This window comes from Dendrobates tinctorius, unplaced genomic scaffold (assembly GCF_039654945.1).
Source record: "Dendrobates tinctorius isolate UK_male_01 unplaced genomic scaffold, ASM3965494v1 ptg000054l, whole genome shotgun sequence".
In the NCBI taxonomy this organism is placed as follows: Eukaryota; Metazoa; Chordata; class Amphibia; order Anura; family Dendrobatidae; genus Dendrobates; species Dendrobates tinctorius.
This window is the reverse complement of record NW_027361722.1, coordinates 17558219-17582293: the sequence shown is the minus strand read 5'-3', so window position 1 is coordinate 17582293 and position 24075 is coordinate 17558219. Positions and strand designations below refer to the sequence as shown.

Sequence of the window (24075 nt, the reverse complement as noted above, 5' to 3'; positions counted from 1 at the left end):
ACAGTGCGTCATCCACAGATCCCCCATAACAGTGCATCATCCACAGATCCCCCATAACAGTGCGTCATCCACAGATCCCCCATAACAGTGCGTCATCCACAGATCCCCCATAACAGTGCATCATCCACAGATCCCCCATAACAGTGCGTCACCCACAGATCCCCCATAACAGTGCATCACCCACAGATCCCCCATAACAGTGCGTCATCCACAGATCCCCCATAACAGTGCGTCATTCACAGATCCCCCATAACAGTGCGTCACCCACAGATCCCCCATAACAGTGCGTCATCCACAGATCCCCCATAACAGTGCGTCATCCACAGATTCCCCATAACAGTGCGTCATCCACAGATCCCCCATAACAGTGCGTCACCCACAGATCCCCCATAACAGTGCATCATCCACAGATTCCCCATAACAGTGCATCATCCACAGATCCCCCATAACAGTGCGTCATCCACAGATCCCCCATAACAGTGCGTCATCCACAGATCCCCCATAACAGTGCATCTTCCACAGATCCCCCATAACAGCGCGTCATCCACAGATCCCCCATAACAGTGCGTCATCCACAGATCCCCCATAACAGTGCGTCATCCACAGATCCCCCATAACAGTGCGTCATTCGCAGATCCCCCATAACAGTGCGTCACCCACAGATCCCCCATAACAGTGCGTCATCCACAGATCCCCATAACAGTGCGTCATCCACAGATCCCCCATAACAGTGCGTCATTCACAGATCCCCCATAACAGTGCATCATCCACAGATCCCCCATAACAGTGCGTCATCCACAGATCCCCCATAACAGTGCGCCATCCACAGATCCCACATAACAGTGCGTCATCCACAGATCCCCCATAACAGTGCGTCATCCACAAATCCCCCATAACAGTGCGTCATCCACAGATCCCCCATAACAGTGCGTCATCCACAAATCCCCCATAACAGTGCGTCACCCACAGATCCTCCATAACAGTGCTTCATCCACAGATCCCCATAACAGTGCGTCATCCACAGATTCCCCATAACAGGGCGTCATTCACAGATCCCCCATAACAGTGCGTCATCCACAGATCCCCCATAACAGCGCGTCATCACAGATCCCCCATAACAGAGCGTCATCCACAGATCCCCCATAACAGCGCGTCATCCACAGATCCCCCATAACAGCGCGTCATCCACAGATTCCCCATAACAGGGCGTCATTCACAGATCCCCATAACAGTGCGTCATCCACAGATCCCCATAACAGTGCGTCATCCACAGATTCCCCATAACAGGGCGTCATTCACAGATCCCCATAACAGCGCGTCATCCACAGATTCCCCATAACAGTGCGTCATCCACAGATCCCCCATAACAGTGCATCATCCACAGATCCCCCATAACAGTGCGTCATCCACAGATCCCCCATAACAGTGCGTCATCCACAGATCCCCCATAACAGTGCATCATCCACAGATCCCCCATAACAGTGCGTCATCCACAGATCCCCCATAACAGTGCGTCATCCACAGATCCCCCATAACAGTGCATCATCCACAGATCCCCCATAACAGTGCGTCACCCACAGATCCCCCATAACAGTGCATCACCCACAGATCCCCCATAACAGTGCGTCATCCACAGATCCCCCATAACAGTGCGTCATTCACAGATCCCCCATAACAGTGCGTCACCCACAGATCCCCCATAACAGTGCGTCATCCACAGATCCCCCATAACAGTGCGTCATCCACAGATTCCCCATAACAGTGCGTCATCCACAGATCCCCCATAACAGTGCGTCACCCACAGATCCCCCATAACAGTGCATCATCCACAGATTCCCCATAACAGTGCATCATCCACAGATCCCCCATAACAGTGCGTCATCCACAGATCCCCCATAACAGTGCGTCATCCACAGATCCCCCATAACAGTGCATCATCCACAGATCCCCCATAACAGCGCGTCATCCACAGATCCCCCATAACAGTGCGTCATCCACAGATCCCCCATAACAGTGCGTCATCCGCAGATCCCCCATAACAGTGCGTCATTCGCAGATCCCCCATAACAGTGCGTCACCCACAGATCCCCCATAACAGTGCGTCATCCACAGATCCCCATAACAGTGCGTCATCCACAGATCCCCCATAACAGTGCGTCATTCACAGATCCCCCATAACAGTGCATCATCCACAGATCCCCCATAACAGTGCGTCATCCACAGATCCCCCATAACAGTGCGCCATCCACAGATCCCCCATAACAGTGCGTCATCCACAGATCCCCCATAACAGTGCGTCATCCACAAATCCCCCATAACAGTGCGTCATCCACAGATCCCCCATAACAGTGCGTCATCCACAAATCCCCCATAACAGTGCGTCACCCACAGATCCTCCATAACAGTGCTTCATCCACAGATCCCCATAACAGTGCGTCATCCACAGATTCCCCATAACAGGGCGTCATTCACAGATCCCCCATAACAGTGCGTCATCCACAGATCCCCCATAACAGCGCGTCATCACAGATCCCCCATAACAGAGCGTCATCCACAGATCCCCCATAACAGCGCGTCATCCACAGATCCCCCATAACAGCGCGTCATCCACAGATTCCCCATAACAGGGCGTCATTCACAGATCCCCATAACAGTGCGTCATCCACAGATCCCCATAACAGTGCGTCATCCACAGATTCCCCATAACAGGGCGTCATTCACAGATCCCCATAACAGCGCGTCATCCACAGATTCCCCATAACAGGGCGTCATTCACAGATCCCCATAACAGTGCATCATCCACAGATCCCCATAACAGTGCGTCATCCACAGATTCCCCATAACAGGGCGTCATTCACAGATCCCCATAACAGCGCGTCATCCACAGATTCCCCATAACAGGGCGTCATTCACAGATCCCCATAACAGTGCATCATCCACAGATCCCCATAACAGTGCGTCATCCACAGATCCCCCATAACAGTGCGTCATCCACAGATCCCCCATAACAGCGCGTCATCCGCAGATCCCCCATAACAGCGCGTCATCCACAGATTCCCCATAACAGGGCGTCATTCACAGATCCCCATAACAGTGCATCATCCACAGATCCCCATAACAGTGCGTCATCCACAGATTCCCCATAACAGGGCGTCATTCACAGATCCCCATAACAGTGCATCATCCACAGATCCCCATAACAGTGCGTCATCCACAGATCCCCATAACAGGGCGTCATCCACAGATCCCCCATAACAGTGCGTCATCCACAGATCCCCATAACAGGCCGTCATCCACAGATTCCCCATAACAGGACGTCATTCACAGATCCCCATAACAGTGCGTCATCCACAGAGCCCCCATAACAGTGCGTCATCCACAGATCCCCCATAACAGGCCGTCATCCACAGATCCCCATAACAGTGCATCATCCACAGATCCCCCATAACAGGCCGTCATCCACAGATTCCCCATAACAGGGCGTCATTCACAGATCCCCCATAACAGGCCATCATCAACAGATTCCCCATAACAGTGCATCATCCACAGATCCCCCATAACAGTGCGTCATCCACAGATCCCCCATAACAGAGTCATCCACAGATCCCCCATAACAGTGCGTCACCCACAGATCCCCCATAACAGTGCGTCATCCACAGATCCCCCATAACAGTGCGTCATCCACAGATCACCCATAACAGTGCGTCATCCACAGATCACCCATAACAGCGCGTCATCCACAGATCCCCCATAACAGGCCGTCATCCACAGATCCCCCATAACAGTGCATCAGCCACAGATCCCCATAACAGTGCGTCATCCACAGATCCCCATAACAGTGCATCATCCACAGATCCCCATAACAGTGCGTCATCCACAGATTCCACAGATCCCCCATAACAGTGCATCATCCACAGATCCCTCATAACACTGCGTCATCCACAGATCCCCCTTAACAGGCCGTCATCCACAGATCCCCCATAACAGTGTATCCTCCACAGATCCCCCATTACAGCGCGTCATTCACAGATCCCTCATAACAGTGCGTCATCCACAGATCCCCCATAACAGGGCGTCATCCACAGATTCCCCATAACAGGGCATCATCCACAGATCCCCCATAACAGGCCGTCATCCACAGATTCCCCATAACAGGGCGTCATCCACAGATCCCCCATAACAGGCCGTCATCCACAGATTCCCCATAACAGTGCATCATCCACAGATCCCCCATAACAGTGCGTCATCCACAGATCCCCCATAACAGAGTCATCCACAGATCCCCCATAACAGTGCGTCACCCACAGATCCCCCATAACAGTGCGTCATCCACAGATCCCCCATAACAGTGCGTCATCCACAGATCCCCCATAACAGTGCGTCATCCACAGATCACCCATAACAGCGCGTCATCCACAGATCCCCCATAACAGGCCGTCATCCACAGATCCCCCATAACAGTGCATCAGCCACAGATCCCCATAACAGTGCGTCATCCACAGATCCCCATAACAGTGCGTCATCCACAGATTCCACAGATCCCCCATAACAGTGCATCATCCACAGATCCCTCATAACACTGCGTCATCCACAGATCCCCCTTAACAGGCCGTCATCCACAGATCCCCCATAACAGTGTATCCTCCACAGATCCCCCATTACAGCGCGTCATTCACAGATCCCTCATAACAGTGCGTCATCCACAGATCCCCCATAACAGGGCGTCATCCACAGATTCCCCATAACAGGGCATCATCCACAGATCCCCCATAACACTACGTCATCCACAGATCCCCCATAACAGGCTGTCATCCACAGATCCCCCATAACAGTGCGTCCTCCACAGATCCCCATAACAGGGCGTCATCCTCAGATCCCCCATAACACTGCATCATCCACAGATTCCCCATTACAGCGCATCATTCACAGATCCCCCATAACAGTGCGTCATCCACAGATCCCTCATAACAGTGCATCATCCACAGATCCCCATAACAGTGCGTCATCCACAGACCTCCCATAACAGAGCATCACCCACAGATCCCCCATAACAGTGCGTCATCCACAGATCCCCCATAACAGTGCGTCATCCACAGATCCCAATAACAGTGCATCATCCACAGATCCCCATAACAGCGCGTCACCCACAGATCCCAATAACAGTGCATCATCCACAGATCCCCATAACAGTGTGTCACCCACAGATCCCAATAACAGTGCATGATCCATAGATCCCCATAAGTGCGCCATCCACAGATCCCCATAAGTGCGTCATTCACAGATCCCCCATAACAGTGCATCATCCACAGATCCCCCATAACAGTGCGTCATCCACAGATCCTCCATAACAGTGCGTCATCCACAGATCCCAATAACAGTGCATCATCCACAGATCCCCCATAACAGTGCGTCATCCACAGATCCCCCATAACAGTGCGTCATCCACAGATCCCCCATAACAGTGCGTCATCCACAGATCCCAATAACAGTGCATGATCCACAGATCCCCATAAGTGCGCCATCCACAGATCCCCATAAGTGCGTCATTCACAGATCCCCCATAACAGTGCATCATCCACAGATCCCCCATAACGGTGCGTCATCCACAGATCCCCCATAACGGTGCGTCACCCACAGATCCCCCATAACAGTGCGTCATTCACAGATCCACATAAACGTGTGTCATCTATAGATCCCCCATAACAAAGCATAATTTTATCCATTATCTTTTGTCTTCACATTCTTTTACAGGGGACACATCACAGACAATGGATTACGCTGGAGTTCCTCTCATATCAAACAGAGTCTGTAATACAAAATATATTTATGGTGGAGTCATAAAGCCATCCATGCTCTGCGCCGGCTTCCTGGAAGGTGGAGTAGATACCTGTCAGGTACAGCAGGAGCCTTTATTAATTAGATATAAAAAAATCAGATAGAGAAAATAACCAGACCCTCCCTACTTATCAGAATCGCATCACTGGGTGCGGGACACTGTCATCAATTTGTCACATAGCTTATATTTCACAACTGGAGTCATGATCTCTCATACCTGTATTCTCTGAAAGGTACAAGTATGGAACTATCATATTACTGCAACCATGTGACAACGTAATTACCGTAACACTGCTTCTGTACAAGAACATAACTGCTATAATACTGCTCCCTATATGCAAGAATATAACTACTATAATACTGCCTCCTATGTGCAAGAATATAACTACTATAATACTGCCTCCTATGTACAAGAATATAACTACTATAATACTGCTCCTATGTACAAGAATATAACTACTATAATACTGCCCCCTATGTACAAGAATATAACTACTATAATACTGCCCCCCTATATACAAGAATATAACTACTATAATACTGCCCCTATGTACAAGAATATAACTACTATAATACTGCTCCTATGTACAAGAATATAACTACTATAATACCGCTCCCTATGTACAAGAATATAACTACTATAATTCTGCTCCTATGTACAAGAATATAACTACTATAATACTGCCCCTATGTACAAGAATATAACTACTATAATACTGCCCCTATGTACAAGAATATAACTACTATAATACTGCTCCTATGTACAAGAATATAACTAGTATAATACTGCCCCTATGTACAAGAATATAACTACTATAATACTGCCCCAATATACAAGAATATAACTACTATAATACTGCCCCTATATACAAGAATATAACTACTATAATACTGCCTCTATGTACAAGAATATAACTACTATAATACTGCGCCTATGTACAAGAATATAACTACTATAATACCGCTCCCTATGTACAAGAATATAACTACTATAATACTGCTCCTATGTACAAGAATATAACTACTATAATACTGCCCCTATGTACAAGAATATAACTACTATAATACTGCCCCTATGTACAAGAATATAACTGCTATAATACTGCTCCTATGTACAAGAATATAACTACTATAATACTGCTCCTATGTACAAGAATATAACTACTATAATACTGCCCCTATGTACAAGAATATAACTACTATAATACTGCCCCCTATGTACAAGAATATAACTACTATAATACTGCTCCTATGTACAAGAATATAACTACTATAATACCGCTCCCTATGTACAAGAATATAACTGCTATAATACTGCTCCTATGTACAAGAATATAACTACTATAATACTGCTCCTATGTACAAGAATATAACTACTATAATACTGCTCCTATGTACAAGAATATAACTACTATAATACTGCCCCTATGTACAAGAATATAACTACTATAATACTGCCCCCTATGTACAAGAATATAACTACTATAATACTGCCCCTATGCACAAGAATATAACTACTATAATACTGCTCCTATATACAAGAATATAACTACTATAATACTGCCCCTATGTACAAGAATATAACTACTATAATACTGCCCCTATGTACAGGAATATAACTACTATAATACTGCTCCTATATACAAGAATATAACTACTATAATACTGCTCCTATATACAAGAATATAACTACTATAATACTGCTCCTATATACAAGAATATAACTACTATAATACTGCCCCTATGTACAAGAATATAACTACTATAATACTGCCCCCTATGTACAAGAATATAACTACTATAATACTGCTCCTATGTACAAGAATATAACTACTATAATACTGCTCCTATGTACAAGAATATAACTACTATAATACTGCCCCTATGTACAAGAATATAACTACTATAATACTGTCCCTATGTACAAGAATATAACTACTATAATACTGCTCCTATGTACAGGAATATAACTACTATAATACTGCTCCTATGTACAAGAATATAACTACTATAATACTGCTCCTATGTACAAGAATATAACTACTATAATACTGCTCCTATGTACAGGAATATAACTACTATAATACTGCCCCTATGTACAGGAATATAACTACTATAATACTGCTCCTATATACAAGAATATAACTACTATAATACTGCTCCTATATACAAGAATATAACTACTATAATACTGCTCCTATATACAAGAATATAACTACTATAATACTGCCCCTATGTACAAGAATATAACTACTATAATACTGCCCCCTATGTACAAGAATATAACTACTATAATACTGACCCTATGTACAAGAATATAACTACTATAATACTGTCCCTATGTACAAGAATATAACTACTATAATACTGCCCCCTATATACAAGAATATAACTACTATAATACTGCTCCTATGTACAAGAATATAACTACTATAATACTGTCCCTATGTACAAGAATATAACTACTATAATACTGCTCCTATGTACAAGAATATAACTACTGTCATGCCCACCATGTCCATTATGACTGTCATGTCCGTCATGCCCGCCATGTCTGTTATGCCGCATGACTCCTGGAGCGGTGTGCACGTGTACTGAATTCTCATGCTGTTACATCTCGTGCTGCAAGATGCCTGGAGCGGTGTGCACGCGCACCTTACCTCATGGCTGCACGCCGTTGCTAGGTCACCATCCGTCTCTGCTCTGATTCTGCAATCTTCTGTATTCCTGGAGCCCTGATCATGTGACCTTCTCTATGGTCCAGCCCAGTCTGATCTAGCAACGCTCTCTATGATCCTGGAGGATCTGAACCGGAAGTCCTTCCCTGATCATGACCCGGAACTGCAGGTGCTATGGTGCTATATCAGACCACCCCTTCCTATGGTCGGGGCCTGAGTATCGTGTTGCTTCCCTGCCTGGCTGCTCGGTTGCTCTCTGTATTCTGTGCCCCTGCACTCTGCTCTGTAGTGCGTCTCTGCGCACGCTCTGTGCTTGTACTCTGCCTCTTGTCCCGTGCCTTGTCTTGTGTTTGTCCTTTGTGCCATGTTTTGTCTCTGTCATGCTTGGACTTGTAGTCCTTCCTATGTTTCTCGCCTAGCCTGGCACACGCACCACTCCTCCTCTCTTACCTATGGTGCTCTGTAGTGCCTCTTGGCACACGCACCACTCCTCCTCTCTTACCTATGGTGCTCTGTAGTGCCTCTTGGCACACGCACCATTCCTCCTCTCTTACCTTTGGTGCTCTCTTGCACATTTCCAGGCTAGTCTCAAGGCTCTCCCTTGACCCGGCTCTGGGCTTCGGCCTACGCTCCGCTGCTAGCACTGTTCTTGTTCTGACCTGGCTCTGTGTTTCTGCCTACGTTCCGCTCATTGTTCCGTACCCTGCCTAGCTTTGCTTTGTTTCTTGCTTTGCCTTGCCTTGTTTCTTCATGTGCCCTTTGCATGCACCTGGCCTTCCTAGCTTCCTGCTTGTGCCTCAGCCGTACCCGCCCTAGCCATGCCCGCCTGCTTGTGCCTCAGCCGTGCTCGTCGGTCAGTGACAGCTATGTCGCCTGCTATGCCCCAGTCGGGTTCGCTGGAGTGTTACCCGCCTGTTTGTGCTGCAGCCCGTCCAGCTAGCCAGTGCCCCAGCCGTGCTCTCTGTGCTTCCTTGCACTCACGCTGGCTCTGCGTGCTCCTCTTAGCACGGGCAGGCTCTCACCTGCCCCGTGGCATACCTCCCCGTGCTTCTGTAAAAGTACGCGCAGGTCTTGCCATGTACCCTGTCCCTGGCGTGCCCTCTGCACACGCAGGACTCTGCCTTGAACCTGACCCTGGCGTGCCCTCTGCACGCGCAGGACTCTGACCTGAACTATGACCCTGGCGTGTCTCTCTGCACGCGCAGGACTCTGCCTTGAACCTGACCCTGGCGTGCCCTCTGGACGCGCAGGACTCTGACCTGAACTATGACCCTGGCGTGCCCTCTGCACGCGCAGGACTCTGACATGAACTATGACCCTGGTGTGCCCCTTGGCACGCGTAGGACTCTGCCTCGTCCCTTGGTGTGTCTCTACGCACGCATCCTGTCTTGTATGTTGAACTTTGAACCCTGGCGTGTCCCCTACACACGCACCGTGTTTTGCACCTTGAACCTGGCATGTTACCTACACACGCACCTTACCTTGCACCTTGCCCTGGACCCTGGTGTGCCCTAGCACGCACCCTGCCTGGAATCTTTCCTTGGACCTCGGCGTGTTCCCTAACGCGCACCATGCCTGGTGATCTGTCGTGCCTCCTTGCCTGTACCCTGGTTTACCTGCTGGATTCCCGGAACCTGCCATCCCTGCCAGAGATCGTAAGCATGAAGTCTACAGCCTGATCCCTGCCAGCTGTCCGGAGTCCGATGCCATCGTGTCCTTGCCGGTAACCGGGCTTGCCTTCTAGCACGTACTATTCCATGGACCTTCGCGTGCCACGCACGCACCTTGCCGTGTTTGCTTGTTATCACGTTTTGCACTGAATGTTATCTGAATTTGTCTAATGAAGATATCTTGAACTTACGTCTTGTCCAGTCTTGTTTCCTGCACGTCCTTGTTGTCAGACACTCGTACCTAGTGTCTACCTGAGCCGGCCATCTGGCTACTATAATACTGCCCCTATTTACAAGAATATAACTACTATAATACTGCCCCTACGTACATGAATATAACTACTATAATACTGCTCCTATGTACAAGAATATAACTACTATAATACTGCCCCTATGTACAAGAATATAACTACTATAATACTGCCCCCTATGTGCAAGAATATAACTACTATAATACTGCCCCCTATGTACAAGAATATAACAACTATAATACTGCCCCTATGTACAATAATATAACTACTATAATACTGCCCCCTATGTGCAAGAATATAACTACTATAATACTGCTCCCTATGTACAAGAATATAACTACTATAATACTGCCCCTATGTACAAGAATATAACTACTATAATACTGCTCCTATGTACAAGAATATAACGAATATAATACTGCTCCTATGTACAAGAATATAACTACTATAATACTGCCCCCTATGTACAAGAATATAACTACTATAATACTGCTCCTATGTACAAGAATATAACTACTATAATACTGCCCCTATGTACAAGAATATAACTACTATAATGCTGCTTGTATGTACAAGAATATAACTACTATAATACTGCCCCTATGTACAAGAACATAACTACTATAATACTGCTCCTATGTACAAGAATACAACTACTATAATACTGCCTCCTAGCTGTGAGGTTGTGTGTCTGTGGTTCTCCTCATATCTGGAGCAAGCCCAGGGAGGGGCCACCCTGGGCTGGGAAGCTCCCCAAGCAAGGCCCTGGCTTCCAGGCCTACACTGGGAGGAAAATCCCATCCTTCTCATGTGGATGGAAATCCCATAGTTGCCTCTGGGGAAAATAAACCTCAGAATGGAAGTCCCAGCAGCATGGAGAAAGATCCTGTGTTGAAGCTCAGTACAGGAAAGAAACAGGAGAAAGCTTTGTTTGTGTGCAAGGATGTTGCAGTTAAACAGTCGGCCGAGGCAAACAGTGTCCAGAACCTGGAAGAAAAATATTTAGAATTGAGAGTCCTCAGTGGTTGATACCTTTTAATGGCTAACTGAAAGGATGGTAACACATTGCAAGCTTTCGAGACTACTCAGGTCTCTTCATCAGGCTAGACTATTACACCATCTGAAGAGTCACATATTTATGCACAATACAACACAGAAAAAATGCAATAGATAAGACATGTGACGTGAAGCAGAACTATCAATATGGGAGAGGGAGAAACATAAATATTGGACCAGTACATAGATAAGGAGTCCGGATGTTTTATAGTCCTCTGATTGGGGTCTCCTAATGTGTTGTGATGCCCCCACAAGGTCTTGGAAGCAAATTCCTTAATTGATGTAAAAAGACATAAATCCATGCGACACATTCATTCCAGCACTGAGAGTGTCAAAGATGTGTACAAAGATACATATCTTTCCTGTATCAGAACCTGGAAGGAAATCCCAGAAGGCATCTTCTGCTGAGAACCTGAGTGCTGGAGGACAGGTGGCTGCACAGAAGGTGAGGCAGAGTCCATTACCAGCCTCAGGTGTGCAGCTCACTCCAGGCAGACAGAGACGGACATCTCTAGAGAAGCAAACACTCCAGGAGAACCTTCAGCTGACATGTGGTGACCAGCATGGCGAGCTCTGGACGCACGAGATTGCAGGCTGGGGGCAGCGGTAAAAGTGTTGCGGAGGCTGGAGCCACAAAACCAGCGACATTAAAAACCAAGGTGTCATCCCCTAAAGCAAGACCCCAGAAGGAGCCGCCGCGTGCCCCAGAGCTACAGCTGGAAGAGGAGATACCAGGACTGGTCAGGAGGATGGGTGAGTTACAGCAGCAGAGGAATCTTCTGCAAGTGGAAATTGACTGCATTTACAAGTTGAAGGCTGCTAATCCTGGGGATCACTCTGTTTATGACCAGAGACTGAACGCACTGGGGGTAGAGCTGGCGACTGTGGTGCCGGACATGGACTGTGTGCTGGTGAGGATGGGGCCCCTGGCAGAGACATATAGGAACCAGGAGCGGTTTAGGTCCTACACGCAGGACTCTGCTGGCTCCTGCACAGACATTGTCCCAGGTGGGACCCGGCAGCAGGTACGGCCAGTGCTGCAGCCCGCTAGCTTCTGTTTCAAGGAGGGTCAGATACTGCACCAGCAGCCGCAACTACCTGTGGCAGACCCCAAGCAGGAGCAAGAGGCTCAGATCCCAGCGGTACCACAAGTCCCAGCATACCCAGCACAACAGCAAGACAGTGGACATGAGACTACATCTACTGCTGGTGTCCGGGAGAGCACTAATTCTGGGGATATTGGTACTGTTCATGTGGGGTTGGGGGCTGAAGGGGGTACAGAGTCTGTGGTGGACATTGCGCATCCTGATAACGCTATTGAGATTGATGATGACAATAATGTGCAAAATGTCTGTGATTTCCCCCCTTTGGTTTCCAGCACACAAGGTGCAACAGGCCTCTCCGCTGCAGACCCTCGCCCTGTCAGTCAGCCCAGTGCGTCCCCATAGATCCCTCCCAGTAATGTTTGGAGCCACGGCGCTCCGTTCTTTACCTCCGGCGCCAATTACACCGGGCAGGCATTCAAAAGGAGGAATGTGATGCGGTTCAGGCACAGAGGTGCCAAGGAGGACCTGCCGGACAGGAGGCTGGTGGTCAGGGAGCTCCTGTGCCACCAGATGGGGTTTGCACCGGTTAATATCTTGGCGGTCATCAATCTGCCAGACAGGGCTATGATATCAGCTTAAAGCTCATGTCTGATCTGGACAGATTCTGGGCCAATTTACCCAAGTTCAGGGACGCTGATGGTTGGAATAAGTTCAGCTTCATTCCAATATCTAAGCCAGATACCGCCACCGTTAATATCATCTTTTGAAATGAGGCTGTTCCCCCGCAGGACATTGTGGTGTGGCTCCGGAGGCATTGCGATCTTGTCTCCGACCTCACCAAAAACAGGGATGAGGACGGTATATGGCCCGGTGGGTGGAAGGTGCTGGTGAAACTGCGCCAGCACAACAATATCACGGCTCACATACCCAACTCCTTTATTGGGAGGGAGAAGGGGGTTTGCTTCTACCCTGGGCAGCCACGAAAGTGTTTTAAGTGTGGTAATGTGGGTCACCTGGCAAACACCTGTACCGTGGTAAAGTGCAGCCTGTGCGGGGAAGTCGGCCACTTAGCGGCAGATTGCCAGAACATCAAGTGCAACTTCTGTGGGGAGGTCGGCCACCCTCACAGGGACTGTCCTGATGCCTGGCACAATATATGCAAGCTCCTTCCTGATGAGGAGTTAGTGACAGGGACAGAGGCTCAGGAGGAGGAGGCTTTAATATCAGGGACAGTACTGACCAGGTCAGAGGTCCACCAGGGGTCCGCTCAAGAAACATCAGAGCAGCTTTGCACAGAGGGTACAGAGGGGAGCATGGAGGTCGTCCCTCAGGTCCAGCAGCCACATACAGCCAGTGCTTCAGTATCACCATCTCTAGCGGAAGAAAGTGGCTGTAATCAGGTAAAAAGGAAAAAAAAGGACAAGACCTCCCGCAAACCTGAGAAGGAGTATGTCACTAGCCAGGGTGGCAGAAAAAAAGTCCAGAGTTTGGCAGGTGTGATGGTCGTATCCAATAAATTTGATGTTTTGTCTGAGTCTGATGGGGACTTGGAGGAAGAGATAAAAAGAATAGAGACTGAGTATGACAGGGACGTAGCGGACCATCCCCCTACAAAACGGAAGCCCGTACCTGCTGACACTGAGATACAGTCTGACATGGAGACCGGTGGTAGTCAGAACATCTGTGACCCAGACTTATGATGGCGGCTTTTACATCTCTGCTCCTCTGTTGTGGTATTGTGATGGCGGATTTCTCATTAAAAATAACATCCAGTAAAGTGAACAGTATTAAGGTGAGGAGGACGAGGCATGCTGTTTATGACCATCTCCGATACCTGGACGCAGATGTCTTTCTGCAGGAGACGCGGCTGACGACTCAGGGGCTTATGAGGGAGGCTGAGAGGGAATGGCGGTCTGGTCCCTCATTTTGGTCACTGGCTGTGGAGCTGTACGCCGGGGTCGCCATTCTTTTTAACACCAGGGATGTGACAGTACATAGGATGACGGAGGTGGTTATGGGAAGGTGTCTGGTCCTGGAAGTCACTGTCCATGGGAGGCGACTCCGGCTTATTAACATCTATGGGCCACAGATGGTGACTGACAGGATACAGTTATTTAATGATGTCAAGCCTTATCTGTTCACCTCTCTTCCAGTGATAATGGTGGGGGACTTTAATGCCATACTGACATCAGGTGACAGCCCCTCAGGTATAACCGTGACGAGGGATGGTAGGATCTTGAATAACATAGTCCTTCAGGCCGGATTAGGTGACGTCTTAAAACGGGGAGGTCAAAAGCCAAAATTAACCTATTCCTGCTCCAATAGATGCAGTAGAATAGATCTGGCTTTTGTAAGTCCCATGGAAGTCATTGATGCCATGAGTGTGAGAGTCGTCCCATACTCAGACCATCTTGCCCTATATTTCTGCCTGGGGGCCACTAAGCGAGCTGATGTTGGTAGGGGGTTATGGAGACTCTATTCTAGCCTCCTCCATGATGTCTCTGTCCAGAGTTGTGTCCACTCCCTTTTGCAGGGTCATCTACAGAGAGTGGACTTCTATGACAACATGGCCGACTGGTGGGAGGACGTCAAGGATGATATCAGATACTTCTTGAAGAGACTGTCAGTTAAGAAAGGCTGGAGTAAGTATAGCCAGTACCTAAGGCTGCGCAAAGAATTAGAGTCACTCTATTCTGAGGGCGGGGGTAACAAAGAGAAGATCGACCGGCTGAAATCTGAGATAAGGTAGTATCAGTACAGCAGGTATACCTCCTTGGTTCTTGAACGGGATTATGGGGTCTTAGGGGCACCTGATCCCTTTGAGAATTGCCGGGAGCGGGTGGCCAATAAATTGGTCACAGGTCTCATTGACTCCCAGGGTGTATTGCAGGAATCTCGGGAGGGTATCGTGGGGGTTGTGAAATCTTATTATACTGACTTGTTTCAGAGGAAGGCTTTGGATAAACATAAAATGACTCAATTCTTGGAGGCAACTCCAACGCCTGATACTAATGATCTGGACTTTTCTCCTTTGACAGCAGAATTAACGGTGGAGGAGGTTAAGGAGGCCATTGATAAGTTACATCTGAAGAAGGCACCAGGTCCGGATGGTTTAACAGCAGAATTTTATAAGAAATTCGGAGACCTCCTGGCTCCAATTCTTGTGGATGTTTACAAAAATTGTCTAGAAAATCACCTGATGCCTCCATCCATGAGAGTGTCCTCATTAATTCTGCTGTCGAAACGTAAGGAGCCGAGCGACATCAAGAACTGGAGACCAATTGCCCTCTTGAATGTTAACAGGAAGATTCTGGCAAAGATCCTGTTTTCTAGGTTAGTCTGTTTGTCCCCGGCACTGTTGGTAGGCTCTCAGTTTGGCATGGTAAAAGGGTGGAACATCTCTGGAGCGGTCATCTCGATACGGGAGAAGTTTGAGAGATGTAAAGCTCTGCGGTGTGGGTGATATGTTGTTAGTCTGGACCAGGCTAAAGCCTTTGACAGAGTTGATCATGATATCTGTGGGCAACTTTGTCAAAGACTTTGTACAGAGAGGCGGTGAGCTTTCCTCTGATTAATGGTTGGCAGGGTGGCACTTTTGGAGTTGAGGCGGGGGTGAGACAGGGCTGCCCGCTGAGTCCACTCCTGCATGTTTTTGCCATAGACCCGTTTTTGAGATCACTGCAGGAGTGTAACTTTTGGGGGGTGCTGGTCCCCCACTGCCCACCTCTGAAGGTGGTTGCCTACGTGGATGATGTGACACTGGTGATATCTAATCCTCATGAGGTGCAGATGTTGTCTGCGGCCATCAGAAGTTACTCAGAGGCCTCCGGGTCTCTGGTCAACCTTGAGAAGAGTCAAGCTCTGTGGACATTGCAATCTGACCCAGACTTTGATCTGCCGCATTTTGTTAAGGCCTCCACCCATATTAAGATCTTAGGGGTTAAATTTGGGAGGGAAGATAATGCCAGCCTAAATTGGGAGGAAAAATTGGAGACCGGAAATGCAAAGGTTCAGCGATGGAAGAACTGGAGGCTGACTTACAGAGAAAGGGTTGCTATGTTGAAGACTTACCTGGTCCCCGTCTTCTTGTATGTCTCTGTCGTTTTTCCTTTGCCAGAATCCTTCTCGGCGAGGCTCCTCAGCCTGTTCTTCCAGCTCTTGTGGGGGAACAGGATGAACCTGATAAAGAGGGGAATCACGTACCTACGGCGGAGTGAGGGTGAGCTGGATATGTTAAATCCAAGGGTTTTCTTTGACTCCTTGTTTCTGAAAGTAAATTTTGGGAGCATGGATTCAAACAGTAGCTCCCTGTGGGCGAATAGTATCATGTATTGGATATTGCCTTTTGCGGAATCTTGGGTGCGAGGCGGCAGTCTCACGAGGAGGAGATGGACAGGTGACCTCCTTCTCCAGTATCTGGAATATGGTCTGAAGTGTGTCAGGAAGTGGGGACTGGAGAAGTCCTACATTGAGAGTAATACGAGGAAAGATCTGTGTTCTCATATATGTAGGACTTCCTTCTACTCTCCACTGGCCCTAAGGGATTGTGCCACCAGGACCCTTCAGGACAGTCTCCGATTCCTCAACGGGAGGCGACTTCCAGCAAAGTTTTTTGACATTGCTTGGCTGTCGCTACATGGGAAGCTCTTTGTGAAGGGGAACTTAAAATATTTAAGTGTTTCGGATCGGAACTGTCCCCTTGGTTGTCAGCAGGAGGAAACCATGGAGCATTTTATTTGTGATTGCTGGGGAGGTAGGGAAATATGGACTGAAGTATCGACCAAGCTGAAAATCCCCAGACTGCTGTCCCTGAAATACCCTGACATTATCTATGGTGTCCCATCCACTGACGGTAACATCGACAGGGGGACAATGTACCTGATCATTACCACCATTAAATATTACCACTGGCACATGAGAACCCGAGTGTCCCTCCACAGCGAGCCCTTCCATCCCGTCACCGCAGTCACAAAGATACTGTCCGAGCTCAGATGGATAAGAGCGTCAGAGATAAAGAAAAGTCAGAGTAATGAGAAACTATGGAGGAATGTGTCTGTGGGATAATAACATGATCGTGTTACTAAAAGTGTTTATTTCATATTCTTCCTTCCACAGAAGTGAACTCTAAGTTACCTTTATTCCTAATGTATTAATTTAGTTATATAATTATTGTCTGATGCATTCAGGAGAATTTATGTTTTGTATTAAGGAAGAATCCTGTTTATTTTAATTGTATTTGTTGGTTTTATACAATAAAAATTGCCTCTATATACAAGAATATAACTACTATAATACTGCTCCCTATGTACAAGAATATAACTACTATAATACTGCCCCCTATGTACAAGAATATAACTACTATGATACTGCCCCTATGTACAAGAATATAACTACTATAATACTGCTCCTAGGTACAAGAATATAACTATAATACTGCTCCTAGGTACAAGAATATAACTACTATAATACTGCTCCTATGTACAAGAATATAACTACTATAATACTGCCCCTATGTACAAGAATATAACTACTATAATACTGCCCCTATGTACAAGAATATAACTACTATAATACTGCCCCCTATGTACAAGAATATAACTACTATAATACTGCTCCCTATGTACAAGAATATAACTACTATAATACTGCTCCTATGTACAAGAATATAACTACTATAATACTGCTCCTATGTACAAGAATATAACTACTATAATACTGCTCCTATGTACAAGAATATAACTATCATAATACTGCTCATATGTACAAGAATATACTATAATACTGCCCCTTATATGCAAGAATATAACTATTATAGTACTGCCCCTATGTACAAGAATATGACTACTATAATACTGCTCCTATGTACAAGAATATAACTACTATAATACTGCTCCTACATACATGAATATAACTACTATAATACTGCTCCTATGTACACGAACATAACTATTATAATACTGCCCCTATGTACAAGAATACAACTACTATAATACTGCTGTCAGGATCCTGACAGCGCCGGCGTACAGCCTTCGCTGTGCAGGGACTCACCCTACTGTAGGGGCCCCGGGGACAGGAAAAGCCAGAAAGTACAGATGCACAGGACCTGAACGCTGAAGTTTTAGCAAGCTGGCACAGGACCTACGGTCATGTGACCGCAAGGAGGCGGGGCTTAGCGTCCTGCTTACTGAAATGGTAGAACACTCAGAGTCAGGCAAACCGGAGGTCAGACACAGTACGGGCAAACGAGGTACAGGAGGGATAAGCAGATGGGAGGTCAGACGAAGCCAAAGGTCATACACAAGAGGGCGGTGCGGTACCAAAGGGATGAGCAGAGAGCAGTCGAGTCTCAAGCAGAGTCATTCACGAAAGGGCGGTGCGGTACAAGAGGGTCAGGCAGGACTCGTAACAGGGACAGAACCAGATCACAACCAAACAAGTTATCAGGCACAAGACACACGTATACAAGAAGTCACTTAACTCAGCCGAGGGCAGGAGTATAACTGACACCGGACCTAGGTCCAGTGAGCATTAAATAGCCGCCCTCTGCCAGAGAGAGGCAGAAACAATTAACCCCCTGTCTGACCAGGATGGGCCAAAGCGAAACCCGTCCTGGATCATGACAGTACCCTCCTCTCAATGGGGGGCCACTGGACCCCCAGGTTTCTCAGGATACTTGGCGTGAAAGGCCCGGACCAACCGATCCACATGAACCGATCGAGCAGGAACCCACGAGTGTTCCTCAGGACCGTAGCCTTTCCAATGTACCAGATATTGAAGGGCATGACGGACCATCCTGGAGTCGACAATTCGTTCCACCTCGTACTCAGACTGCCCGTCTACCAAAACCGGTGGCGGGGAAGCTGATGGTCCCTCCCCACTGGGCCTCACAGGTTTCAAAAGGGCCCTATGGAAAACATTTGGGATCCGCAGAGATGGCGGGAGACGCAACCGAAAAGCCACCGGGTTAACTGCTTCGGTAACTTCATAGGGACCTATAAACTTGGGTCCAAGCTTCGCCGAGGGGACCTTGAGCCTTATATTCTTGGTGGATAACCATACCTTATCCCCAACCTGAAACACCGGTCCTGCGGATCGTTTTTTGTCTGCAAAAAATTAAAATTTATCCTGAGCCTTCGTAATGTTACTCTGGACCTCCCGCCATACCTCCCCCAAGCGCTGGATCGTCTCATCCGCCCCAGGACACCCAGAATTGAAACGGGAAAATTCTCCAAAATGAGGATGAAACCCATAGTGCAGAAAAAGGGAGATGTACCCGTAGACTGCTTGATGCGGTTGTTAAATGCCAACTCGGCCAACGGTAACACAGAACACCAATCATCCTGTCGGGTTGAGGTCAAGCAACGCAGAATTTGCTCCAGAGACTGATTGGTCCGCTCGGTCTGCCCATTAGACTCTGGATGATAAGCGGATGAAAAGGACATACTAATACCCAACCTCTTACAAAAAGCCCTCCAAAATCTGGAAACAAATTGCACTCTTCTATCAGACACCACATTCAAGGGTACCCCATGCAACCGCACCACATGCTCAACAAACAATCTGGACAATGTTTCCGCATTAGGTAGAGCTGCCAAAGGTACAAAATGTGCCTGCTTACTAAACCTGTCCACCACAACCCAAACAACAGTATTACCCTTGGAGAGGGGAAGGTTTTTGATGAAATCCATGGACAAATGGGTCCATGGTCTCCCAGGAATTGGCAGTGGTACCAATTCTCCGGCCGGCCGGTTATGGGGGGTTTTCGCACGGGCACAAACATCACAAGCAGACACATATTCCCCAACATCAGAGGCTAAAGAAGACCACCAGAATACTCTAGCAATGGCCTTCCGGGTAGCCGAGATCCCTGGATGTCCTCCCAGAACTGAGTCGTGGAACTCCTAGAGGACCTTGAGACGAAACTGAGCTGGCACGAAAAGTTTATCCACCGGCTTAGCCGGAGGTACAAGAGACTGGGCTTCCCGAATCTCCCGTTCCAACATATTAGAAACACCTGTCAGCACCACCCCAGGCTGAAGAATGGAGGATGGAGGTTCCGGGGGGGACACCGGATCTAGACTGCATGACAGGGCATCAGCTCTGACATTTTTGGATCCTGGCCGAAAAGTGATCGAGAAGTTAAATGGGGGAAAAAAAAAGTGACCATCTAGCCTGCCTGGGAGTCAACCTTTTAGCTGACTCAATGTAAGCTAGGTTTTTATGGTCCGTAATTACGGTTATAGGATGGACAGCCCCCTCCAAAAAATGCCTCCATTCTACAAAGGCCAACTTTACGGCCAGAAGTTCTCGATTCCCAACATCATAGTTTCTCTCCGCAGGGGAGAATTTCTTCGAGAAAAAGGCGCAAGGTCTCAAATTGGTCAAAGTGGCGGGTCCCTGGGACAATACCGCCCCCACCCCCACCTCTGAGGCGTCTACCTCGACAATAAATGATTCAGACGGGTCCGGTTGAATAAGAACCGGGGCAGACATGAAACATTTTTTCAAAAACTGAAACGCCGCTACCGCTGCGGCTGACCAATTCTTGATATCAGCCCCCTTTTGAGTCATGTCTGTAAGGGGTTTAACCACCTGTGAGAACCCCCTTATAAATTTACGATAATAATTGGCGAACCCTAGGAAACGCTGCAGAGCCTTCAAATCACAAGGTTGAACCCACTCGACAATGGCCTGCACCTTATTAGGATCCATGCGATACCCTTCAGCAAACACAATGAACCTCAGAAACGACAGTTCTTGAACAAAAAAATAAACATTTTTCAAGTTTAGCAAAGAGACAGTTCTCCCGGAGCCTTTGGAGAACTGCCCGAACATGATCAATGTGAGCCTGTTTATCAGGAGAGTAGATCAGTATGTCATCCAAATATACCACCATAAAACGTCCAATAAAATCAGAGAACACATAGTTTATGAAATTTTGGAAGACTGCTGGCGCATTGGTCATGCCGAAAGGCCTGACCAAATTTTCAAACAACCCTTCAGTAGTGAGAAAAGCAGTTTTCCACTCATCTCCGTCCCGGACTCTGATAAGGTTAAACGCTCCCCGTAGATCTAGTTTCGAAAACCACTTAGATCCGGACAATTGGTTGTATAAATCAGGAATAAGTGGAAGGGGATACGTATTCCTCACAGTTATCTTATTTAACTCACGAAAATCGAGGCATGGGCGTAAACCACTGTCTTTTTTCTTTACAAAAAAGAACCCCGCCGCCACGGGAGAAACAGAAGGACGAATGTGTCCCTTACGGAGACTCTCGGAATTATATTTCTTCATTGCAGCCCGTTCTGGACCTGAAAGGTTATACAAGTGGGCCTTGGGCAATTTAGCACCTGGAACCAGGTCAATGGCACAATCAAATGGGCGGTGTGGTGGTAAAATCTCGGCCACCTTTTCAGAGAAAACATCTGTATAGTCTTTCAGGCACTCCGGAATACCTTCCAGACCCACGGACGACACAGACACAGTAACAAGACATTTTTCAGAACAATAGGGACCCCATTTAACAATGTCCTGAGATTCCCAATTAATCACTGGATTATGCACTTGTAACCAGGGGAACCCCAACACCAGTCCCGCAGGCAGGTTGTCCATAACAAAACATGAAATATGTTCCTGGTGCAAGGAACTCACTTTAAGGAGAAACTCTTCTGTACGAAACATAACATCATTCTTAACCAGTGGTGTTTTGTCAATGGCAACAATGTGAATAGGAGTCTCCAACCTAAATGTCCCTAACTTACACCTGGCCACCAAGTCAGAGTCAATAAAGTTTAATGACGATCCGCAATCCACGAAGGCAGAAGTGGATGTGGAGACACTCCCACAACAAAGTTCCACTTGCAACAACATTTTTGAAAATGCAGAAAAGGGTACCTGAGAGCCTGTGTGACCTCCACGACAATCACCAGGGCTTAGTCGCTTGTTGGACAGAGGACAGGAGGGGCAATCCTTTTTCCAATGTACAGAATCGCCACAGAAAAAACAGCATTTTCCCACGTGTCATTGTCTCCTTTCTTTCTCTTTGAGGTAGATGGTTCCTAATGTAAGACTGGCTCCCCTTCCTTGGGAGAATAACGGTGTCTCAATCTGCATCACTCCCCTCGCCCGTAGCCTGCGATCCATTCGGACGGCCTGTGTCATAGTCTACTCCAGGGAATCAGGCGGAGGGTGGAGAGCCAAGGCATCTTTCAGATGTTCAGACAGGCCTCTATTGAGCAAACCCCGGAGGGCGGCATCATTCCAGCAGACCTCAGCAGCCCAGCGTCTGAACTATGAACAAAACCACTCGGCTGAGTGCTTCCCCTGGCACACACTGATCAACATGTCCTCAGCCATACGCATCCGATCAGGCTCATCATAAACATGCCCCAGGGCCTCAAAAAATGCATCCATAGTCATACGCTCAGGGGCCGTGGTCGGAAGGGAGAAAGTCCAAGCCTGGGGGGCTCCCCTTAACAGAGACATAATAACCCCCACTCTCTGGCTTTCATCCCCAGAAGAGTGTGGTCTCAAAGAAAAAAAAAAAAGCTTACAGCCCTCCTTGAAAACTCTGAATTTCCTTTTTATCTCCAGAAAAGGTATCCGGTAACTTAACCGGAGATTCAGGGGAAACTAATGTAACATCCCGGGCCCACGATGAAAAAGCCCCCTGCACAGTGTCAGCGATCAGCTGCTGAGACTGAGCCAGGACTCGTTGTTCTCCAAGGAGTTTCTGAGACATCTGAGTCAGGTGCTTTACCTGCTCAGAAAGAGCGTGCATAGGATCCATCACACACAGGACAAAGGGAGCAGAGAAAAAAAAAATGGTAATGGTCAGTTATAATGTCAGGATTCTGACAGCGCCGGCGTACAGCCTTCGCTGAGCAGGGACTCACCCTACTGTAGGGGCCCTGGGGACAGGAACAGCCAGAAAGTACAGACGCACAGGACCTGCACGCTGAAGTTCTAGCAAGCAGGCACGGGACCTGCGGTCATGTGACCACAAGGGGGCGGGGTTTAGCGTCCTGCTTACTGAGATGGTAGAACACTCAGGCTGAGTTCTGATGCTGCAGTTTTTTCGCGTTTCCGCGGCGGTTTTAACCGCGCGATTTTGCTGCGAAAACGCGAAAAATAAGCATCCCATGCATTCCTATGGGATTCCGCAATGCTGTGCTAATGCTGCGGTTTTTACCGTGGCGGAATCGCTTCGCGGTAAAAAACGCAGCATGCTCATTAATTTTGCGGAATCGTTGCGATCCTGCACCCATAGGAATGCATTGTTCTGCTTACTTTCCGCATGTGGCTATGCACACCATGCGAAAAGTAAGCAGAACATTTGCGGATGGTACCCACGGTCCGGAGGAGAGGAGACTGTCCTCCAGACTTTGGGTACCATATCCCTGTAAAAAATAGAATTTAAAATAAAAAATATTGTTATTCTCACCTTCCGACGTCCCGCGCAGCCTTCCCGCCTCTCTCCACGCTCCCGGTCCCAGTAAGCCTTTGCGAGCGATGACGTCTGTTCTCGCGGGATCGCGA

At 47.7% G+C, this 24075-nt stretch overlaps 1 protein-coding gene across 1 annotated transcript in view; it reads left to right on the top strand.

Annotated features, from left to right (window-relative positions):
• Positions 1 to 24075, top strand: part of TMPRSS3 (transmembrane serine protease 3) — a 77127-nt gene that overhangs the window by 34714 nt on the left and 18338 nt on the right. Inside the window, exon 11 of the mRNA XM_073577221.1 lies at positions 5752 to 5894. Within this exon, the coding sequence (XP_073433322.1) occupies positions 5752 to 5894 (143 nt within the window). The remainder of the gene's footprint in view (positions 1 to 5751; positions 5895 to 24075) is intronic.